Source organism: Leuresthes tenuis, unplaced genomic scaffold (genome assembly GCF_036924035.1).
Source record: "Leuresthes tenuis unplaced genomic scaffold, fLeuTen1.0.hap1 SCAF_2, whole genome shotgun sequence".
NCBI lineage: Eukaryota > Metazoa > Chordata > Actinopteri > Atheriniformes > Atherinopsidae > Leuresthes > Leuresthes tenuis.
In genome coordinates, this window is record NW_027325356.1 from 41,943,546 (window position 1) to 41,962,373 (window position 18,828).

The window sequence follows — 18,828 nt, forward strand, 5'->3', positions numbered from 1 at the left end:
TTCAAAGGATACCTGCTGAGGCAGAGAAACACAAGTTAATGACAACAATAATGCCAAATGTACATAATGTCATATGAGGGAAAAAAGGGGATCACTTGAACCATCCCTAACTGTAAGCCTTAGTAAAAAGGAAAGTTTTACGCGTAATCTTAAAGTTAAGCTAACCCTAACCCTGCTTCCCGGACATCTACTGATAGTTTGTTCCACAAGTGAGGGACCTGATAACTGAAGGCTCCGCCCCTCATTTTACTTTTTGATGTGCACGGTTTGTCCATAATCGTCACCATGTTTGAGAATATGGTACAGTAAATCTCATCCAAACAGCTACAGGTTGTCAGCATCACAGAACCTTATTTAACTATAAAGCATTCAATAAACAAAGTAATGGCGTAACAAGAAGAATCAAGAACCAAAAAGAATCTAGGCCAACGAAGTTTTTATATCGGCATCGTTACCTAAGCTTAGCGTTAGCTAGTGCTGAACAGCAAAAAAGAAAAAGGCCAAATAATTCTCAAATGCTCAAGTTTCCCTTGTCAGAAGTTCTGAGGATGGGCCACAGAGTTGAAAATGATTCCTATATGAGGCACAGTTTCTTCATGAGTCCAACATCGACTGGCCCAAGTTGGAAACACAATCTGATGAAAAGTGGTTGTTACACACACACATCCAGCGATCCATTTTCTATTCATGCTTAATCCAATTCAGGGGTGATAATAGCTTCTTGTTTCATTTTCTTTATCTCTTAACGACTCCCTCTGTTTGTGTTTATTTCTGTCCTCAGTCCATGCTGAAGTCTCAGTACTGGTATTATATCTTGGAGATGAGCTTCTATGGCTGTCTTCTCTTCAGTGTCACATTTGATGTCAAGAGAAAGGTGGGTCCTTGTAAGAGGCTAAAACTTAAACTCTGTATCTCGTCTTATAGAGTTAAATTATTTGACATATAAAGCCTATATAATTTAATTATAATTATAATTTAAAGCCATTTTATATAAATAAATCCATCAGAGGCTGTCCTCCCATAGCTCTCCCTTAATCTCATTGTAAAATGCTGTAATATACTGCTAAAATGCTATCAGTATAGTTTTTCTCCACTAGGATTCTATTGTAAAGAACCTCCTATTTTATACTACCAGAGGTTCCTTACGCTAAAACATAACTCCTAAAGGAGGGACTAGTACGATATATAGGATTTCTAACTGATGAGGAACAGTCTCCACAGTAGAGGACCTGAACTAATGAAATGAAACTGTAGCTATGAGCGCATTAATGCATTATGCAAATGTGATATAGCGAAAAGGTTAAAGTTGTTGTTGTGTCCTACTCTGACTGTACTGCATATTTTTGTTCTCAATTTTCTGTCTCTGGCATTCTCTCCTATTCTCTCTGATATTGTAATTATATTTGTCAGATTTATTTTTGCGAGATAAAGAAAAAGAACAAATCTAAACTGTGAACATTGTGAGAAGACATGTAAGCCACACTATAAGTGTTTTCCATGATTACTGTATTATATGGACTTATTTTTTCCCTCCCTCAGGACTTTAAGGAGCAAATCATCCATCACTTGGCAACACTGGTCCTCTTATCATTTTCCTGGTGTGCCAACTTTATCCGGATAGGAACTCTGGTTATGCTCATCCATGATGCTTCTGATGTTTTACTGGAGGTCAGTCAGAGCTGCACGCTGGTTTAAAATGCTTTACTCACACGTTTAGAATAGATGACTCTCTGAATCCCTGATTATGTTCTAAATCAGAATTTTGAAAATATCTATCTTCCCACTCTGTCATTGAATTATAGAAAAATAATGGAATCACCACTATTGGAGGATTTGTCTTCAGTTTTTTATTTAATAAAATAATTAAATCATGTTATTATTACTGATAAATAATTACTGATAAATAATAATGAATATGTGTCTTTCTAGTCCAACTTAGAAAGACAGGTGGGGGGTGGGGGTGCTGAAGCCTAACTCAGCAGTCACTGGGTGAGAGATAGGGTACACCTGGACAGGGCCACACGGAGACAATCAACCACTCACATTCACTCCTACTGTCAAATTGGAGTCACCAAATAACCTAATGTACATGAGGCTGTAGTAACCGGAAAGAAGCCACGCATAGATGAGGGGAACATGCAAATTCCATACTGAAAGGCCCCTGCTAGGATTTTAACCAGGAGCCCTCTTATGTGAGGCTCCACACCACCATGCGACTTTCCAGTTCCCATTTCATAATGCATATTGCTTTGAGTATTCTGTCCTTATGCTTGATGTCTTCCTTGTCTACCATTGTGTTTCCCTTTTACCAAAAACAAATTTGGGATCAAACCTTTAGGAGTTTGAGCCTGGAACTTCAGATGAGGTAAAATGTAAATAATTTGGGTTTATTTTCTTCCTTTAGCAGCAGCTAACGCTAACAGCTTAGCTAATGAAGATGACGTACACCAACTTCTAAGGAGTTACTGCTGTTCCTTTCTGAAAGATGAACATTATTGTTCCCACATTACTTTGTTAGCTGAAGCTTTCTAGCTGAACGGTTCCGTTCTGTAACTCAGACAACCTGCAGCTGTGTTTAAGGTGTGTTTCCAACACAACACCGGTCCTCTCCTCACTCTCGCTGTGCTAACGTTACATTATGGGCATGTTTCTGATAAAGATGGAGGTCTCCAGGTACAACTGTTTAATGAGGTTAATATATTTTTCCTCCTGTTCTGATTCTCAGCTCTATTTCCGTACCTGTTCCTTGTCTATTAGTCACAGCTGCAGTCCATTCCTCATTACTTTCCCTCAGGATGTATTCTCCTTGGTTTCTCTCAGTCTTTGCCAGATCCTCGCCATATCTGCTCATGTTTTGTTAGCCATTCGAGTTCATGTTAATGTTCTTATTCTCTGTCAGGTTTGTTTGTCAGTAATTAGATTTTTGTTTTACCAGTTTAGGGTTTTGGTGTTCCAGCTTGTTCACACTTTTTGTTACAGTCTTTAAATAAATTAAGTTCAGTTTTCTTTCAACTTCCTGCCTCATCCGAGTCTGCATTTTGGGTTCTTACCTCTCTTCTTCTTCATCATTCGTGACTTGTTTTCAAGCATCTGCTGGTAACTTCCAGCTACACTGCTAAACCATTTCCCTCTCAGATCAATAGTGTAACTATCTATAGCTATATATAGAGCTGGAGTGCTTTTGGTATGATTTGAGGAATGTCCTCATTATGTTGCATCTACTACATTATATTACACAATGGATAGCCCGGTTTTGATGACAGATAACGTGCAATAACACACTATAACTCTCCACAGTCAGTATGACAGCGTGTCTTTAGCCATCTTACAAAGATACTGAAACAAACCCTTCACTGACGTCCTGTAGAAGCCTGAACTTCTCATGCATAACATTTGTACTGAACATCTATCATGATGCAAAAACGGTGAACTGACCATTTTCTTATTGTCGTTTTACAAAATAAAATAAATGAATAATTACAACTTAAAAGCCTGCTACAAGGTGACCAACACATCCACACCAAACCATTTATGGCACCAAACCTTTAAACATCATTCTGGAAAAAGGTTTAGCCAACAGAATAGTTGCATTTCAAAAACATTAATGTTGAAAGTGCCTTTGCAGCAAGCCTGGCTGGGTGAGGACGCATGATGATGCCTCCATGGCTAAACACCCTCACCACAGGTGCGCTGGTGGCAGGCACAGCCAGCACCCTCATAGTCACCCAATAGAGCCTCAGGAAGACTTTTTGATGCCTTTCCCAGAAGTCCAGACATCCTTCCTCCTCCTCATCATCACCTGTCACCTGAATATAACGGATCACCTCCGCCTTCACAGATGAGCCATGGTCAATGCTCTTATTGCCTTTTTTACTGTATCCAGAGAAGAGATGTGGAGTTTTAGCGGGTGGTGATTGTTCCTGATCATCGTCGCCACTACTGCTGTCTGGTACAGTGACTTTGTGTGCCTCAGCCAAGACTAGTTCTGAAAAAGTTAAATAAAGACACATTTAGTTCTAATCATGACAATAATATAAACTGAGATGATGGTAAAATTAATAAACAAATGTTTTGCATTGTGTTCTGGTCATGTACATACCTATAATCATCTCCTTCACCTCAGTCTTGACTTCATCTGGCCCTGGACGTCTTGCTCCAGCCAAAAGAGGCAGAATGATGGATCTAGCAATGCAGACGTCATCATATCTCCAAATGAAAGATCCACTGCCAGTTCACTGGAATCATCCGATTCTAAAACCGGCTCTGGAGGGACTTCTGCAGTGCTTTCAATAAACCCAACAGGTGACGTGTTGTATTCAGCATCCTGAGGAGGAGGAGGCTTTTCAGTGAGAGTACAGAAGGGAGAGCTGCACGGAGGGTCACCACCTTCTCCATGAAATGGAGCCAAAACTTCCTCAAGCTCTTTCAGCTGACCCCATTCTCTGGCTGACAGGCACAGGCCTTTATGACCATGGGCCTCCAGGAGTGCATTTAGATTTTGGAGATCCAAGTCAGTGACTGCCTCCACAAGGCGAAGAGTGCTGTTCCATCACGTTGATACAGCCCAGGGGATGCTACGGTTGGCTCCATACTCTGTCTCAAAACTTCTTTTGTTCCACAATTGGAATATAGCAAACTGCAGAATTTTGTCACCTTTGCCATGGCACCGTTCAGAACTTTTGTCTCTTTCAATCCATCTCGCACAACAAGCTGAGGTGAATGAGCAAAGCACTGCAATCATTGTTGTCTACAACTGCTCTGGATGGATTCCATGTCATCCTGGTACTCTTCACTTTGGTCCTCCCAAAGATTGCAGTTTTCCAGGACTTCGTCGTCATCATCTTCACTGCTTGTAGCAGAGGGAGACAAACTGTGGAGGCTTTCTTCATGTTTGATGCATTGTCACAGACGATATAATCTAATGTGTGCTTGATGTTAAAGTCGTCACCTATTTCTTCAAATTCTTCACTAATTCTCTGGTCAGTGTGTGATGCTGTGAATCTTTCACAACTTAACAGAACTGACCAGAGTCTTGGGCCTGTTCTGTCCAGCTCCATGAAGTGGGCTGTTTCCCCTAAAAAGCCACGCATGGTCCTGTCAGTCCAAATGTCCACTGTCACAGATACAGTGTCTGGTTTTTCTAGTTTTGATTTGATACAGGCCTGTTTCTTGGCTGCTAGATCACTCAGGCATCTTGTAATTGTGCTTCTACTTATTGGACTATATCTTTCCTCTACCACAAACAAAAAGTTCCTGAAGTTGGAGTTCTCAGTCAAAGACAAATGCAAATTGCATGCAATGACAAGGTCACTGACCTTTGAGTCAGTGATGATCTTCAGTCGAGGATAGCCCTGGTGGTGTACTTGCACGCCTCTCACTTGAACCAAGAAAGACTCAATTCTGCTCTGTCCTTCTTTTTCATAACTTTCTTTTCTTTCCACTTTCTTTGCTTTGCTGTATTCTGCAGACCTGTAGATGCACATTTAAATTATTTTATTGGTTAACTATGATTTATGGATGATAAAGCTGACATTTTCAATAGCAAAACTTATGTGGGAGTGCCTTTACAAAAATACAATATATTCTTTAGACCATATAACATTTTGCATACAGTTTGTCAGCTATGCCCGAAATATTACATGCAGTAATATTACAGTAGGCTAATATCATCTAGCAGTAATACTGCAGTGCAGTTACTTTTTGTGATGGATGTTCCCTAAAAGAAACTGTAACCTATATCACGTTTTAAATATACATTTGGGCAGCTAAATGTGGATGAGAACTAGTCAACCTGGAATTTTATCAGGTGTCCCTGAAATTGTAAAAGTAGGCTATTTTAAAACAGCAATTAGATTATCATTAAGATACATCCACTTGGTTTAGCAATTGTCACAATTTACGTTCCGTTTCATGTCTTGTCTCGTCATTTCCTGTTTTATTTTGAAAAGTCACTGATCTTGTCCTCTTGTTTCAGGTTTCTTGCCCTTCCTCCCGTGTCATGTGTCTCATTGTCTTCCCTGATTCCCAAGTGTTTCCACCTGTTCCCCTTGATCCCTCATGTGTTCAAATAGTCTGCGTTTCCCTTGTCTCGTGGCCAGTATGTTGCCTCCTTTTGAGCATCATTACCAGCCCTTTGTGTCTTCTATGTGCCAAAGAAACCACGAGCCTGCAGCGAGTGTTTCTCCTGCAGTGATGTCTTATTTGTAAATTGTCCATAGCCATAGTTTATTTATTGTGTAAAGCTTGTGTAGCCTTGTGTGTTCCTCCATTTTCAAGGAGAGATTTTTGTTCTAACCTGTCATAGTCGCATCTGTTAAAGGAGAGCTTTAAGTTTTCATAGAGCCTCTGTTTTGGAAGAGCGTGTCTTTGTTTAGTTAACTATTCATAGCTTTTCTGTTTTCCTCCCAGCGTGGAGAGTTTTATGTTTTGTAACTTCCATAGCTGCACTCCTCCTCTGCCATAGTTACCGAGGAGAGAGCTTAGGAGTTTTATAGTCATTTCTTTTGCGCTGCCGGGAGATCGCCCTGCATTGCCCTGTGTGTGTGTTGATAAAATAAAACCCTTTTGGAATCCAAAGACCCTGCATCTGTGTCCTAAGTCCTCGAGGTTCCTGACAGCAATTAATTTGGTAACTGTTAACCTAGCTTACTGATGCACAGGGTTTTGTTCCTTATTAACAAAGTCCCACCTTAAACAGAAAGAACCACACAAGAGACCAATATTAAGTTCAGCTTTTGCAAAAGGGGAGAGCCGTCGCTGCTTCAGCCACAGGTTTGTAAGTGTCTAAGAAACCTCCAGCAATCTCCGACTCCCTCCCTGCAGCAGCCTGGTTTTATTCAGAGATAAGAAAAGTGGAAGAGCTTTACAAAACAAAAGGTTGCATAGAAAGTTCAGAGCGTGTGACTCTGTCCACTGTTTAGATATGGAGACACATCTGCAGATTCAGAGTGTGAGACCTTGTAGAAAATCATATAAAGAGATACATCTGTAAACTGGTTTGAATCAGGCGTTGTAGTTGAACTCAGTTAAACTCTGTTGACCTCTGGAACACTCTGTCCTGAGGCATCTCCCTTTGTCTATACGCACACATTTCATATCAAATGATTGGAACTAATACAACATATGATTCATATATGGCAAAGAATTTAAAGTATAGCAAAAGAGTGCAATTATAGCTCATGGTATATCATGAGATAACAACTAAAAACTCAGTTACTTAACCAAAGTCCTTCCCAAATTTCACAGGCTGCTGCAGATAAATCAGCAGCGCTGTAATGAACAATGAATCTATAACCTGCATATAGTTTACAGCACTGTTTACTAGCTGTCGATACGTGCTAAGTTTCCCTTTCACATTACAGAGAGACTGAGCTCTCCTTGTGCGTTTTCAGGTGCCTGATGAAGTTAGACGTAGCTGAGCTACGATTTATCCTCATACCACACACTTTGCAAGTGGCTGTTCGCTTGTTTGCTGTCTGTGTGAACGCTTTACAACCAAATGTGACAACATATGGCACAGTTCCAGATGAGGTTGACGCTGCCATGGTTACAGTAGCTTTGATATCAGTGGCTGCACGTGTGCGTGAGGCTGTGTTGCACTCAGCCTGCCATCAGCCTTGTCATACATCGGAATAAATTAAAGATCAGAAAAAATAATTTCATAAAATGAAGATTGTTTACGAGTCCCAAACCTTGAGTCCAAGTCAAGTCTTTTGAGGGCAAGTCTTAAGTCAAGTCTTGAGTCTTTCTTTGTGCGACTTAAGTGCGACTCGAGTCGACTCGACTCCCCATCTTTGGCTTCAGGGGCTCCAGAGCAGTCCCCAACACAGAGCCAGCCTTCTTTGTCAGTTTATTCAGTTTCTTTGAGTCACTGGCTCTGATGTTGCTGCCTTGTAGAAGATATGCAACATCTTGGTTTAGACGGTGAAGGACCTAAGCTTCTTTAAGACATACCACCTCTTCTGTCCTTTCATTTTAGCATTTTATTGCCTTCGGTGGAGCAGTTGACATGTTTGAAAGTTGGATGTGTAGCAGAGAGGGAGACGTGGTTGAAATCTCCAAAGATTACTATGAATGCATGGGAATGTTCTGTTTGTAACTTTGCAAAGTCTGAGTTGATGATATCACTGACAGCCGCAGTGGTGCGGGGTAATATAAACAATTCAACTAGAATAACACAGGTCAATATCCTAGGCACAGATCCTTTCTTTCACAATGACATGTAGTTTATTTGTTAAGTTTGTTAACCTTAAAACCATGTGCTTTTGACTCATTTAGAAGTACACTAACCTTTTTCCAGCACATTCCCAGGCCTGAAACTGCCTTGGAGTCTCCAGTGGGTGAGTCACTGCAGTTCTTTGGTTTCTTGCCCAACATAGCACCATTTTGCTCCATGGTATTATGTAGTCATCAGACGGAGTATTAGGGCCACATTTAATAAAAAATAAAATTTTGAATTCATTACAAGATTAAAGTCATTAAATATGGCGAGAATAAAGTCATAATTGGTAGGTTGTTGTTCTTACTTTAGATTCAGAGAGACCAAGTTTCACTATTCGGCTGAATAGGGTACAGTCTCTTTCAACCACAGGGGTTTCAAGGGTCCCACTGATGCTAAGATCGGTCCTTTAATACAGTCTTAATCACATACACATATTTATCCAGACAGTTCAAATTCCATCTTGAGTACAGAGCACATCGGAAAACCAGCCATATGACGCTTTGTGGGTGAGGAGGAGGAGCTTGAAGTTGATTCGGTGCTGGACAGGGAGCCAATGGAACTTTTGTAGTACAGGGGTATATGTTCAAGCAGGAGTGGGTGAGAAGGTGGGCAGCAGAGTTTTGGATGTACTGAAGTTTATTGAGGACTTTTGATGATGAGCCGTAGAGGATGCTGTTGCAGGAGTCCAGTCTTGAGGTGATGAAAGCGTGGATGAGGGTCTCAGTGGCAGAGAAGGAGAGTAAAGGACGGAGGCAGGAAATGTTTTCAAGATGGCGGTTTGGGTGAGGGGACTGAAGTGCTGTTCGAATGAGAGGTTATTGTCCAGGATAATACCAAGGTTACGGATGGATGGGGAGGGTGACAGGGTAGTGTTATCTATGGTGAGAGAGAAGTTCTGAGTTGATGTGGTGAGCGATTTTGAGCCGATGAGTTTTATTTCAGATTTGTCACAGTTCAGTTGGAGGAAGTTTTTTTTCTGAGGAAGAGCAGAAAAGAAAGACCCTATTCGAGGCCATCGCAGCAGAAAGAGAACAAATATTATCCGACCAGTACACATGCATGGGAGTGAGTTGTTCATAGGATCTAGTTCCTCAGACACATGCAGCGCAATGTAAATCAGAGGTGTAGGCAGTGTGAGATGTAAATGTTAATCCCCTCAAGAGAAGAAATGAGTGAGAAGCCTCACTCAATCATCAGATCTCTGCCAAACAAATTTATCAGGCAAAGTTCAGAAAAGGTAAACGTGAGGGAAAGAGTAGGGGCAGGCAGAACATTGTAATGGTTGTGCCAAACATTCTTGAACCGCCTGGCCTGAGGAACCCACACCATATACATACTTTTCACTGAGCCTTTGCGGAGTCTTACGAGCACTGCGTTTTAAAAGAGAACTAGTCGCTCCACTATCAACAAGAAACCTGCTTTCCCTGAATAGTGAGGGTGAAGTTGGGAAAAGCTAGGTGAAAAAAGCTAGTCAGTCTTCAGGTATTGGCCATAAGTCGGAACAAGATTAGACAACAAGCTTTTTTCATTGCAGAGAGGCAGAGTTAAGCGTGTCTTCATTGCGTGTGTGTATGTGTGTGTCACCTTCTTTATGTTGTAGCTGCTGATTGGGACACCGCAAGTTTGAAAAGGGGCTGGTTGAGTGAGGACATTCAGCTCGTGTGTGATCTGGCTGGTGACGGTAGGGACTGTTCCTTGCTGTTGAGTTACAGTTTCTGGACCAATGTCTGGGTTTTCCACACTTGTAACAGGTGTCACCAGTATGCCTTGGTCCCTGTCCCCCTCCATGTCCTTGCCCTTTCTGAGATGCAAGTTGCAGCATAGTCATGGAAGTGTAAGTCTTTGTCCCGTTTCTTGCTGGCTGCAGTGTTCTGTTCCTTTCGAGTGTTCTGTGCATGAACTGCATAAAGCCGCACTTCGTCCTGATCCCACACAGATGCACCTGACACTTATCTGGATGTCAGGAAGCAGACCTTTCATAAAGTGATCTGTCAGATGAGTCTCCCATCAACAAGGGACATTTCCCATGACCGTGTTTTTTAAAAGCAGTGGTTAGAGGTATTCTTCAACAGTCTCAGTTTCAGTGTGCTTTTAATTTTTGCAAAGAAAGCATTCGAGGACTGTGTGTTTGACTTTGCAAAGATTAAAAGACAAAGAAAGACACTTGCGGCTTGATGCTTTCTTTGACTCATTGAATGACAGTGCCATTGTTAGAGTTCCATGACAAAGTTCTCTTTCAGCAGAGCTGGCAAAGATGGTAAAACTGGTTTTGATGACTAAAATTCTGCTGGACCCAAAAAAGAACCAATTTAAATATTGTTAGACTGAACACAGGTTGACTTGTTTAACGAATGATGTATTGTGGAAGTATTTGCAACATCCACAGCTAAAAGTGGGAATAAATATGCATTCATTAAAATTCTGATTTTCGTTTTTTGGAATGTTGTCCTTATGACTTCAATACAACAAATTAGATGTTCCCATGTAGGTCTGTGACATAATCTGAGGCTGTGCATTTTGGTGTGGGACAAGGTAAAAAAAATGACCATCATCATGTTAAACTTGCTCTAGCTTTGAGTGCTGTCTATTAACACTGAAATTTCTTTTTGTTTTAGTCTGCCAAATTATTCAACTATGCCAGATGGGAAAAAACCAGCAAGACTCTTTTTGTTTTGTTCGCCATTGTGTTTATGGTAACACGGCTGATCATCTTTCCATTTTGGTAAGCTAATAAATGAAGATGTGTTTGAGCCAAAACATGTATTTTAGGTATGCATAAGTGATCATAATGAGGGACATGTATAATATTTAATTTTCTTTCCTTTAAATTGTTTTGAATTGTTTAAAAGAAATGTATCTATTGCCCCCTTTTTTTGTCTTCTTCATTCACACAGTAAACATATAGCTATGTTGTCTACCTAAACAAGAAAATCAATTTGAAGTCCTTCTGGGTTTGACTGTCTATCTGTCTATCCAAACTAGAAAAACAGTAAATGCACAAACATATTTTTTAACACATATTTTAGTTAGTCACTGGCACTTGCTTGGAACACAATGTATTATTGCTGTTTTGCGTTTCAATTGATTTTATTGAGTTGATGACTTTGTTTATCCCAAAAAAAAGAAATTGTGTTGCTCCTGTAAACTTTCTGTGTTGCAGTGGAACTGAGGAAGCCTCTGACTGAAGTCATTCTGTTGCTTGTTAAGTAGAAGGTGGTCAGTGCTGTTCTTTAGGTTAATTTTCTTGTGCAGCATTCTTCTTTTACAATGCGTTCCAGGGGCTCCAGAGCAGTCCTCAGCACAGAGCCAGCCCTCTTTATCAGTTTGTTCAGTTTCTTTGAGTCACTGGCTCTGATGCTGCTGCCCAACAAATGGCTACAAAGCATATTGCTCTCTACCACAGACCTATAAAAGATATGCTACATCAAGGTGCAGGCACCAAAGGACCTAAGCTTCCTCAAGTACAGTCTGTTCTATCCATTTTTGTAGACAGCCTCAGTGTTGCACTGCAAGTTAAGTCTGGTAAACCCACAGGTATCTGCAGTCCTCCACCACCTCCACTTCTTCTCCCAGGATGGAGACAGTGTTTGGCCTAGTCTTAACCCTCCAAAACTCCACAATAATCTTGTTTTGTTCCCACACCAATCCACAAAGTTGTTGATCAGCTCTGTTTGATTTACTCTTCCACACTCGTCTGTTCTGGTGAATTATGTCTTGTTGTGGAGGTATTGACTGTGTGTCCTGGCCAGTAGTTGGAAGTTTATCTTTGATGTGTGTTTGAAGTGTTATTTTGTATGTTCAGATGCTGGGGACATTAGGAACGCCACCAGGGGAACCCTTGTTGCTACTGGTTCATGTCAATTTGATCTTTAAGAGCCCTTAGATTGATATCTGATGCCATTTCCTCTTTTTCATATTGGTTTTTCCTATTTATTGTAGATTGCTACTTTCATTGCTCTCTCAAACCATCTGTCTTTCCTTTCCAAAATATAAACATTACTGTCCACAAAAGAGTGTTGCTTATCCTTGACATGTAGATGAAGTGCTGAGTCTTGGCCAGACAAGCTGGCTCCTCTGTGTCGTGCCACATGCTTGTTAAGTTGTTGTTATATATATATATATGTATATATATTTACATATATATATATGTCCTATAACCCTGAAACTGTCAGTCAGTAGATAGATAGATAGATAGATAGATAGATAGATAGATAGATAGATAGATAGATAGATAGATAGATAGATAGATAGATAGATAGATAGATAGATAGATAGATAGATAGATAGATAGATAGATAGATAGATAGATAGATAGATAAAATGGTCAGATTTTCAAAATGACATTCATGCACATTTTAGGAAATTTTCCTTTTATACATCACAGTCCAGGTTATCACAACAGACTTTCAGAAGTCTTGTGCAGGCCACACCTCAGTAAGTCAGAACCAAAACAACACTATATTAATTATGTAGTTTTGATGCTCCACGGATGTTGCTGAAGAGGTCTGTACAGTTATTCAGCAAATTGCCCCTTAATAATTTTCCTCTGTCAGTCAAGTTTCTTTGGAACTTAAACTGTGAGCTGCTGAAGCAAGTTCAAGCATTGTTAGCTTCAACAGCAGTGACAAGTGCTGCTGTTAATGCTGCATACCTCAGCGGCACAGTGGTTGGAGTCACTATCCGAAACCACAGAAGCTGCTCCCTCTGCAGGTTCTTATGTGGATACGTTTTTGCTACCGTGTTATGGTAACTATCTCTTATTATTACACAGTGCAACCATAATACGGTGCAACCTTATCAAAGGATAACAGGCAGAAGATAGACTGAATCAATGAGTCTTTAACTGAGAGGAGATGCCATTTGTTCTTAGCAATATGTTGAAAGTTAGATATGTAAATTAAGTTGGTCTTACATTCTGAACCTGGTTTTGTGTCAACATTTGTGCTTTTCTCTGTGATGTAACAGACTCTGGTTGGACTCCTGAACATGTTTTTTTTCTTTATTTCAGGCTTATCCACTGTACCTGGGTTTATCCTGTTCTCTACTACCCAGCCTTCTTTGGCTTTTACTTCTTCAATGTGATGCTGGTGGTTCTTCTAGGTCTCCACATATTCTGGGCCTACCTTATTCTCCGCATGATCAGGAAATTTATGTTTGGCACAGTAAGTCTACTCATTAACAACCATGTGTCATCATGACTGAAGCCTGTTATCACAACAAGCTTCCAGAGGCCTTGTGCAGGCCACATCTCAGTGAGTCAGAGTTGTTTTGGTGACACCAGAGAGACATACACAATATTAGTTACATGGTTTGAATCCAAGTTTGAGTCCCGTCCTGACCATTGGTGTTACGTTTTCAGGACTATTTTACATTTTGGTCATTACATTTTACAAGATATGTTTTAATGCACAACATGAGTGTTTGCCCTCTACAGATGCTTTTGTATGTATGTTGTATGTCAATTACTGTTGGGTAATGAGTGCTCATAGAGCATTTTTCAATTTCAAGTGTTACATTTTCCTGGTTAATTAAAACTTGAATAAAATAAAAAAGACATTTAGCTACACATTTTAAATCAGATGCTCACACTTGATGGAAGTTCAAAGGACTGTATCTTCACTTCTCCTCCATGCACACTTGTGAGCCTTTAACATAAGCTCGAGTTCACACAAATAATCAGCACAAGCCTGCTTACATTGTGATTTTGAAAATGTGGAGGTGGGGACAGTATATGTTTTATCCTCTCTTTTTTGTGTGTTTTGTACCTCCAAACATGGCATGATTATGGAATTGAGAAGCTTAAAGAAAGATTTAGTAATTAAAACAGGAACGTTCTGAAATAAATACAAAAATCTCGGCAGCGAGACCATCTTGACAGCATTTACTCGTCTGATCAAGGATAAAGGCAGTGTTCTCCGTTTTTATATGTTCTCCTTGAGTTTGTCCAATGTTTCTGTCCAAATCCCTGCTGCGTCCCCCCCTATTCAAAGAACAGGAGGGTGACCTATCCAAGTTAGTGAGAACAGATGCCGTAGGTTGGGCATACAATATGCATACCCAGGAAATAAAGGACGAGCCCAGACCAAACTTCTCCAGAACCCCCAAAAGATATTCCACCTGATCGAAAGCCTTCTCTGCATCTAGACACAGGATAGCTTGTTCAGAGGTTCTATCGAAAGAATGATACATAATGTCCATAACCCGTCCAACATTTAAAAAGGACAATCGATTTGGGATGAAACCCATCTGATCAGTATGAAAAATGGACTCTGTACACTCATTTAACCTTTTTGCCAGTATTTTAGTGGGTATATTCTTTGAAACGAGAGTTTATCAGCTCAGGGTCTGTTAGGATAACTCAAGTGTGAGATTTTATTCTGGCCTGTTGCCCCCTTAGCTGGCGAGCCAAGAGTGTTTGAGATTTGTCCCAAATTCAAAATATTGTTTCCTAAGTCATAGGAGCTGGTCGCAAACCTGTCTTGATAAGAGCGTATTATGTTCATATTTAAGGCTGATGTTTTGCAACTTTTGAGAGTTGCTTCTATATGATGATTCTAATTGTGAGATCTCCAAGTCAATTTCATCTAAACAAGTCTTATTTGACTTTTTCAAGGCTGCCTCATAATCAATAACATGGCCTCTCATAACAGCTTTGAACGTTTCCCATAAGGTTGAACCTGAGACATCAGATGTGTCATTATTCTCCAGATATTCTGTGATTTTCACAGATATAAGTTTACAAAAGTTTTCATGTGCCAACAGAGATGGGCGGAAACGCCACGAGGAGTACTGTCTGGGTTTATTAAAGTTGAGTCATTTGGTTTTTGTAACGTTTGGTTTAAATTTAGCATCTAATAAAAAAAATAATAATCAATACGGTAATATGATTTTGATATGAGTTTATTAAAAAAAAAAAAAAAAGATATTCTCTATGTGTTGGATGTTGGATCCGCCATATGTCGACTAAATTAGAAGTGATAAGTTTATTTTGGACTGTGGATGCATTAGAGGGGTCACATATTTTACTGGCTGACCTGTCAAGACGAACATCAAGTATTACGTTGGGGTTTCTCTGCGACTATTACATTTCTGTATGCAAGGTCAGGCAACTTCTTAAAGGTTTTTCTGAAAAATGCTGGGTCATCATTGTTTGGCCCGTAGATGTTTAACAGCGTTACATGAATAGAATATAAATGGCCCGTTACAATGATGTTTCAACTATTCGGACCACCCATCCATCCATCTTCTATACCTGCTCAATCTGTCTGCGGGGAGGTTGGAGCCTATCCCAGCAGCCCCATTCGAATCACATAATGTTGAAATGTGTTTAAAAGGTATGTTTCTCCGGATAATGATAGCAACACCGCAAGCTCTGCTTAAAAATGTGGCTTGATATATTTTATCAGCCCGAATCTGTTCAGATGGTCTAATACGAGTCTCTTGAAGGAATCACATGTCAGCAGCCCAAGAGTTTGAGGTGTCCAAAAGCCTTTTCACTTTTAACTGAGTGGCCGCGAACATTCCAGCTGACTAAGTTGATACCCTCTTCCTTACCTCTAGGTGTCATAAAGATATGAAAATTGGGTTATATGGACTGTGACAGAATGAATTGCCCTATATATGTAGAAAAAAGAAAAACACATGAAAGTGAACATTTACCCACCCCAAACTCCCACTTTAACAAAACAAAAGTTTAGAAACAAACAAAAACCTGACTATGACTATGAGAAAACACTGACATTAACAAGGACAAACCTGAGACAACATGAATGACGGCAACGATCTAACAAAGAACATGAACCAACTGGGAGACTAAATAAGAAGAGGGTGATTAGTGAGTGAGGGCAGCTGATGAGAATGAACACAAGTGAAGGGAGGGAAGCTAATGGCACGGCAGGAGAGACGTAAAGTGGCATAAAGTGGCACAAGTAAAGACTAGATAGGAATATAAAACATGATAATAAATGCAAAACATGACACTAACCAGTAATATTGCTTGTTAGCTCACTTAAAAAACAAACCAAACGTCCCCTCAGATAACAGGCCATAAATGTCTTAACATTCCAGTAACAGAAAAGTTTTAAAATGTTGATATAAGATAATGTAAAGCAAACTGGGCATATTGGTTAACCAAAACAGAACACATCTGGTCCTTTAGTGTTATTCAATTATAAAAAGTAGGCACCTTGGTAAAATGAACTGGAAAGGCTAAAAAAATCCCTGCACTTTGGTAAGGAACAAATAAACAGCAGTCCAGCATATTTCAGTCCAGGATATTTTTCTCCTTGTATATAATACTATGCACACTTGTTTTATAGGTGCATGCCTGGTTTTCACATGTAAGGCTTTTGAAACTAATCACAGCACTGTGACAAAGACCATGAGGTGTGAAACGGTTCAAACATTTGTGTGATGAACTATAATTCAGGTTGAAACCGACTGAGCACAGTAGTTGTGTCTGTTACAAGCTTTAACTATTAACACCATTACTACAACACACATGCTCATTTATTGAAACAAAATCATTAAATGAAAATATATCAATACATATCAGTAGCAAAGAATCACGGTTGCTATGAAAGAATAAAAAAAGCGGCCTTTATTATCTTACACTGACAACAACCCCAAACTCCAGCTCTTTGCTGGACCTGAAGGATCAGGTCCCAAATGTGTTTTCAGGCGGACAATTTTGTTCTCTTTGCCTTTGGCTACTGGCATCAGCTGCTTGTTGAATTTGCAGAGCACCCAACTCTCTTTCCTTGCATTTCATCTCTTTTTTCTCTTTCTTTACCATGTCAAAGCTGACTCAAGATGAGAGAAGTGACAATAACGAGGAAGATGGTCAAGAGAGCAGCCCTACAGAGGATGAAGGTGTCCAACAACACGAGCCTGTCAGTGGACTGGCAATTGATGAGAATGATGACAAGAATGGCTACTTTGGATTGTCTCCACCAGATAACGTGTGCTGGTCAAAGACTATGTAATGAGTCCAGCCCAGTAAAGTCAGAGGAGCTGAAAATATGTGACAGTAATATTAAAGCCAATATCTGTTATCACATCACATATTGCAGCATGAACTGAACCTAACAAGCCTTAGTGTTCTATTTCCACTATGAACTCACATGTACAATGGGAGGAGGTTTTAAGCTCATGTTCTATTTGCTTGGATATTTTTTGTGGGTTTTTTCCGCTCAAAATGACAGTGTTATGAAACCTTTGACTTTGTAAAACCTGTTCTGGTTCTTAAGCTTACATGTACTGATAAATCTCCATCAACAAATCTTTAAACTGAACTTCCAACACTGAGGGAACATTGTCTCAAACTTAAATTCCTTTAAGCAGTGTAACACCAGTGACATTGTTTTCTTAGTTGTCATTCACACAATGCCATTAAAATCATGATCAAAAGCCACAGAAACAGTGAATAGTTATTTGTAATACGATAACAGCATTTTGTTAAAACTAGTAGATTTTAGAAAAATATTTGAAATGCAATGCTTTACATAATAATAATAATAATACATTTTATTTGTAGTGCCCTTTACATCTCAAAGGGCTACAGTTTACAGTTATCACAAGTTACCTTAACTTCTCATTGACCAACACCTAACAAACTTAAATCACTATTCACAGAAATCAAAAATCCTAATCACTTAAATTCCCACACAGTTGTTTAAACTGTACACATGGTGCCATTTTGTCCCCCAGAAGCAGCTGTATGCCTGTGATGGACTGGTGACCCGTCTAGAGTGTGCACAGCATGATGGCGGCTGGAATAGGTTCCAGGCTCCTGTGACCCTAAATTGGATAACGTGGGCATAAAAAAAAAAAAGTTATTTATGTTTTTTTCATTAAGAATTAAAAAAAACTGCCTTACATGACATTTTCTTTCAGTGTCTGTATTTATGCAATAACAGCTTCCATGTGTTTTCTCTCCAGATTCCTGAAAAAAAAATTTATAGAATAAATCATGTTGTTGAGAGAGCGATAGGACAGGGCAGAAGAATAAACTATTTTAGGACAATAGAAGAAAAATCTTAAAAAATAACTTTTGAACAACTGTCTGCAGGTATTAAAATTCATTACAATAACTGACCAGCAGGTGTCGCATTGGATGAACCTTCTCATCAACAGGATTGTAACTGCCTTGGCGTGAGCAATGTATTTAGTGACATGGCATATCTGTAATACGTTTTTTCCTAATTTCAAAGCGTAAAGTCAAGCAGACATTTTCTTTATTTATGTTTTTATATAATTTCTAATAATTAGATGGTATCCTTCATAATTAAATTATTAGCAGGTTTATAGTGTCATATAGCATATAAACTAACAGAGAAGCATATGTAAATTGTCAAGCAGTGATTTGTGTAATTACGACATTTCATAACTGTGACAGCAGTAAATTTAAGCTCATTCTAGTTCTCTAGCTTAGCATGGCTACCAGTTCTCTTCCTCTATCTCCTGCTTTCACCTGCTCCGTGTGTCAGATGTTTAGTTACTCCTCTGCCTCCTTTAGTGGTAATGGTACATGTAACAAATGTAGTCTTTTTGTAGTTTTGGAGGCGAGGTAATCTGAATTGGAAGCTCGGCTCTGCACTGTTGAAAAC

General features: G+C 39.6%; 1 protein-coding gene across 1 annotated transcript in view; it reads left to right on the plus strand.

The window, feature by feature from the left end:
* Positions 1–17,390, plus strand: part of cers3a (ceramide synthase 3a) — a 56,937-nt gene extending 39,547 nt beyond the window's left edge. The window contains exons 7-11 of the mRNA XM_072381121.1: positions 782–874; positions 1,540–1,668; positions 10,837–10,943; positions 13,230–13,383; positions 17,023–17,390. Coding sequence (XP_072237222.1) covers positions 782–874; positions 1,540–1,668; positions 10,837–10,943; positions 13,230–13,383; positions 17,023–17,205 — 666 coding nt within the window. The 3' untranslated portion in view covers positions 17,206–17,390. The remainder of the gene's footprint in view (positions 1–781; positions 875–1,539; positions 1,669–10,836; positions 10,944–13,229; positions 13,384–17,022) is intronic.
* Positions 17,391–18,828: the final 1,438 nt, after the last annotated feature.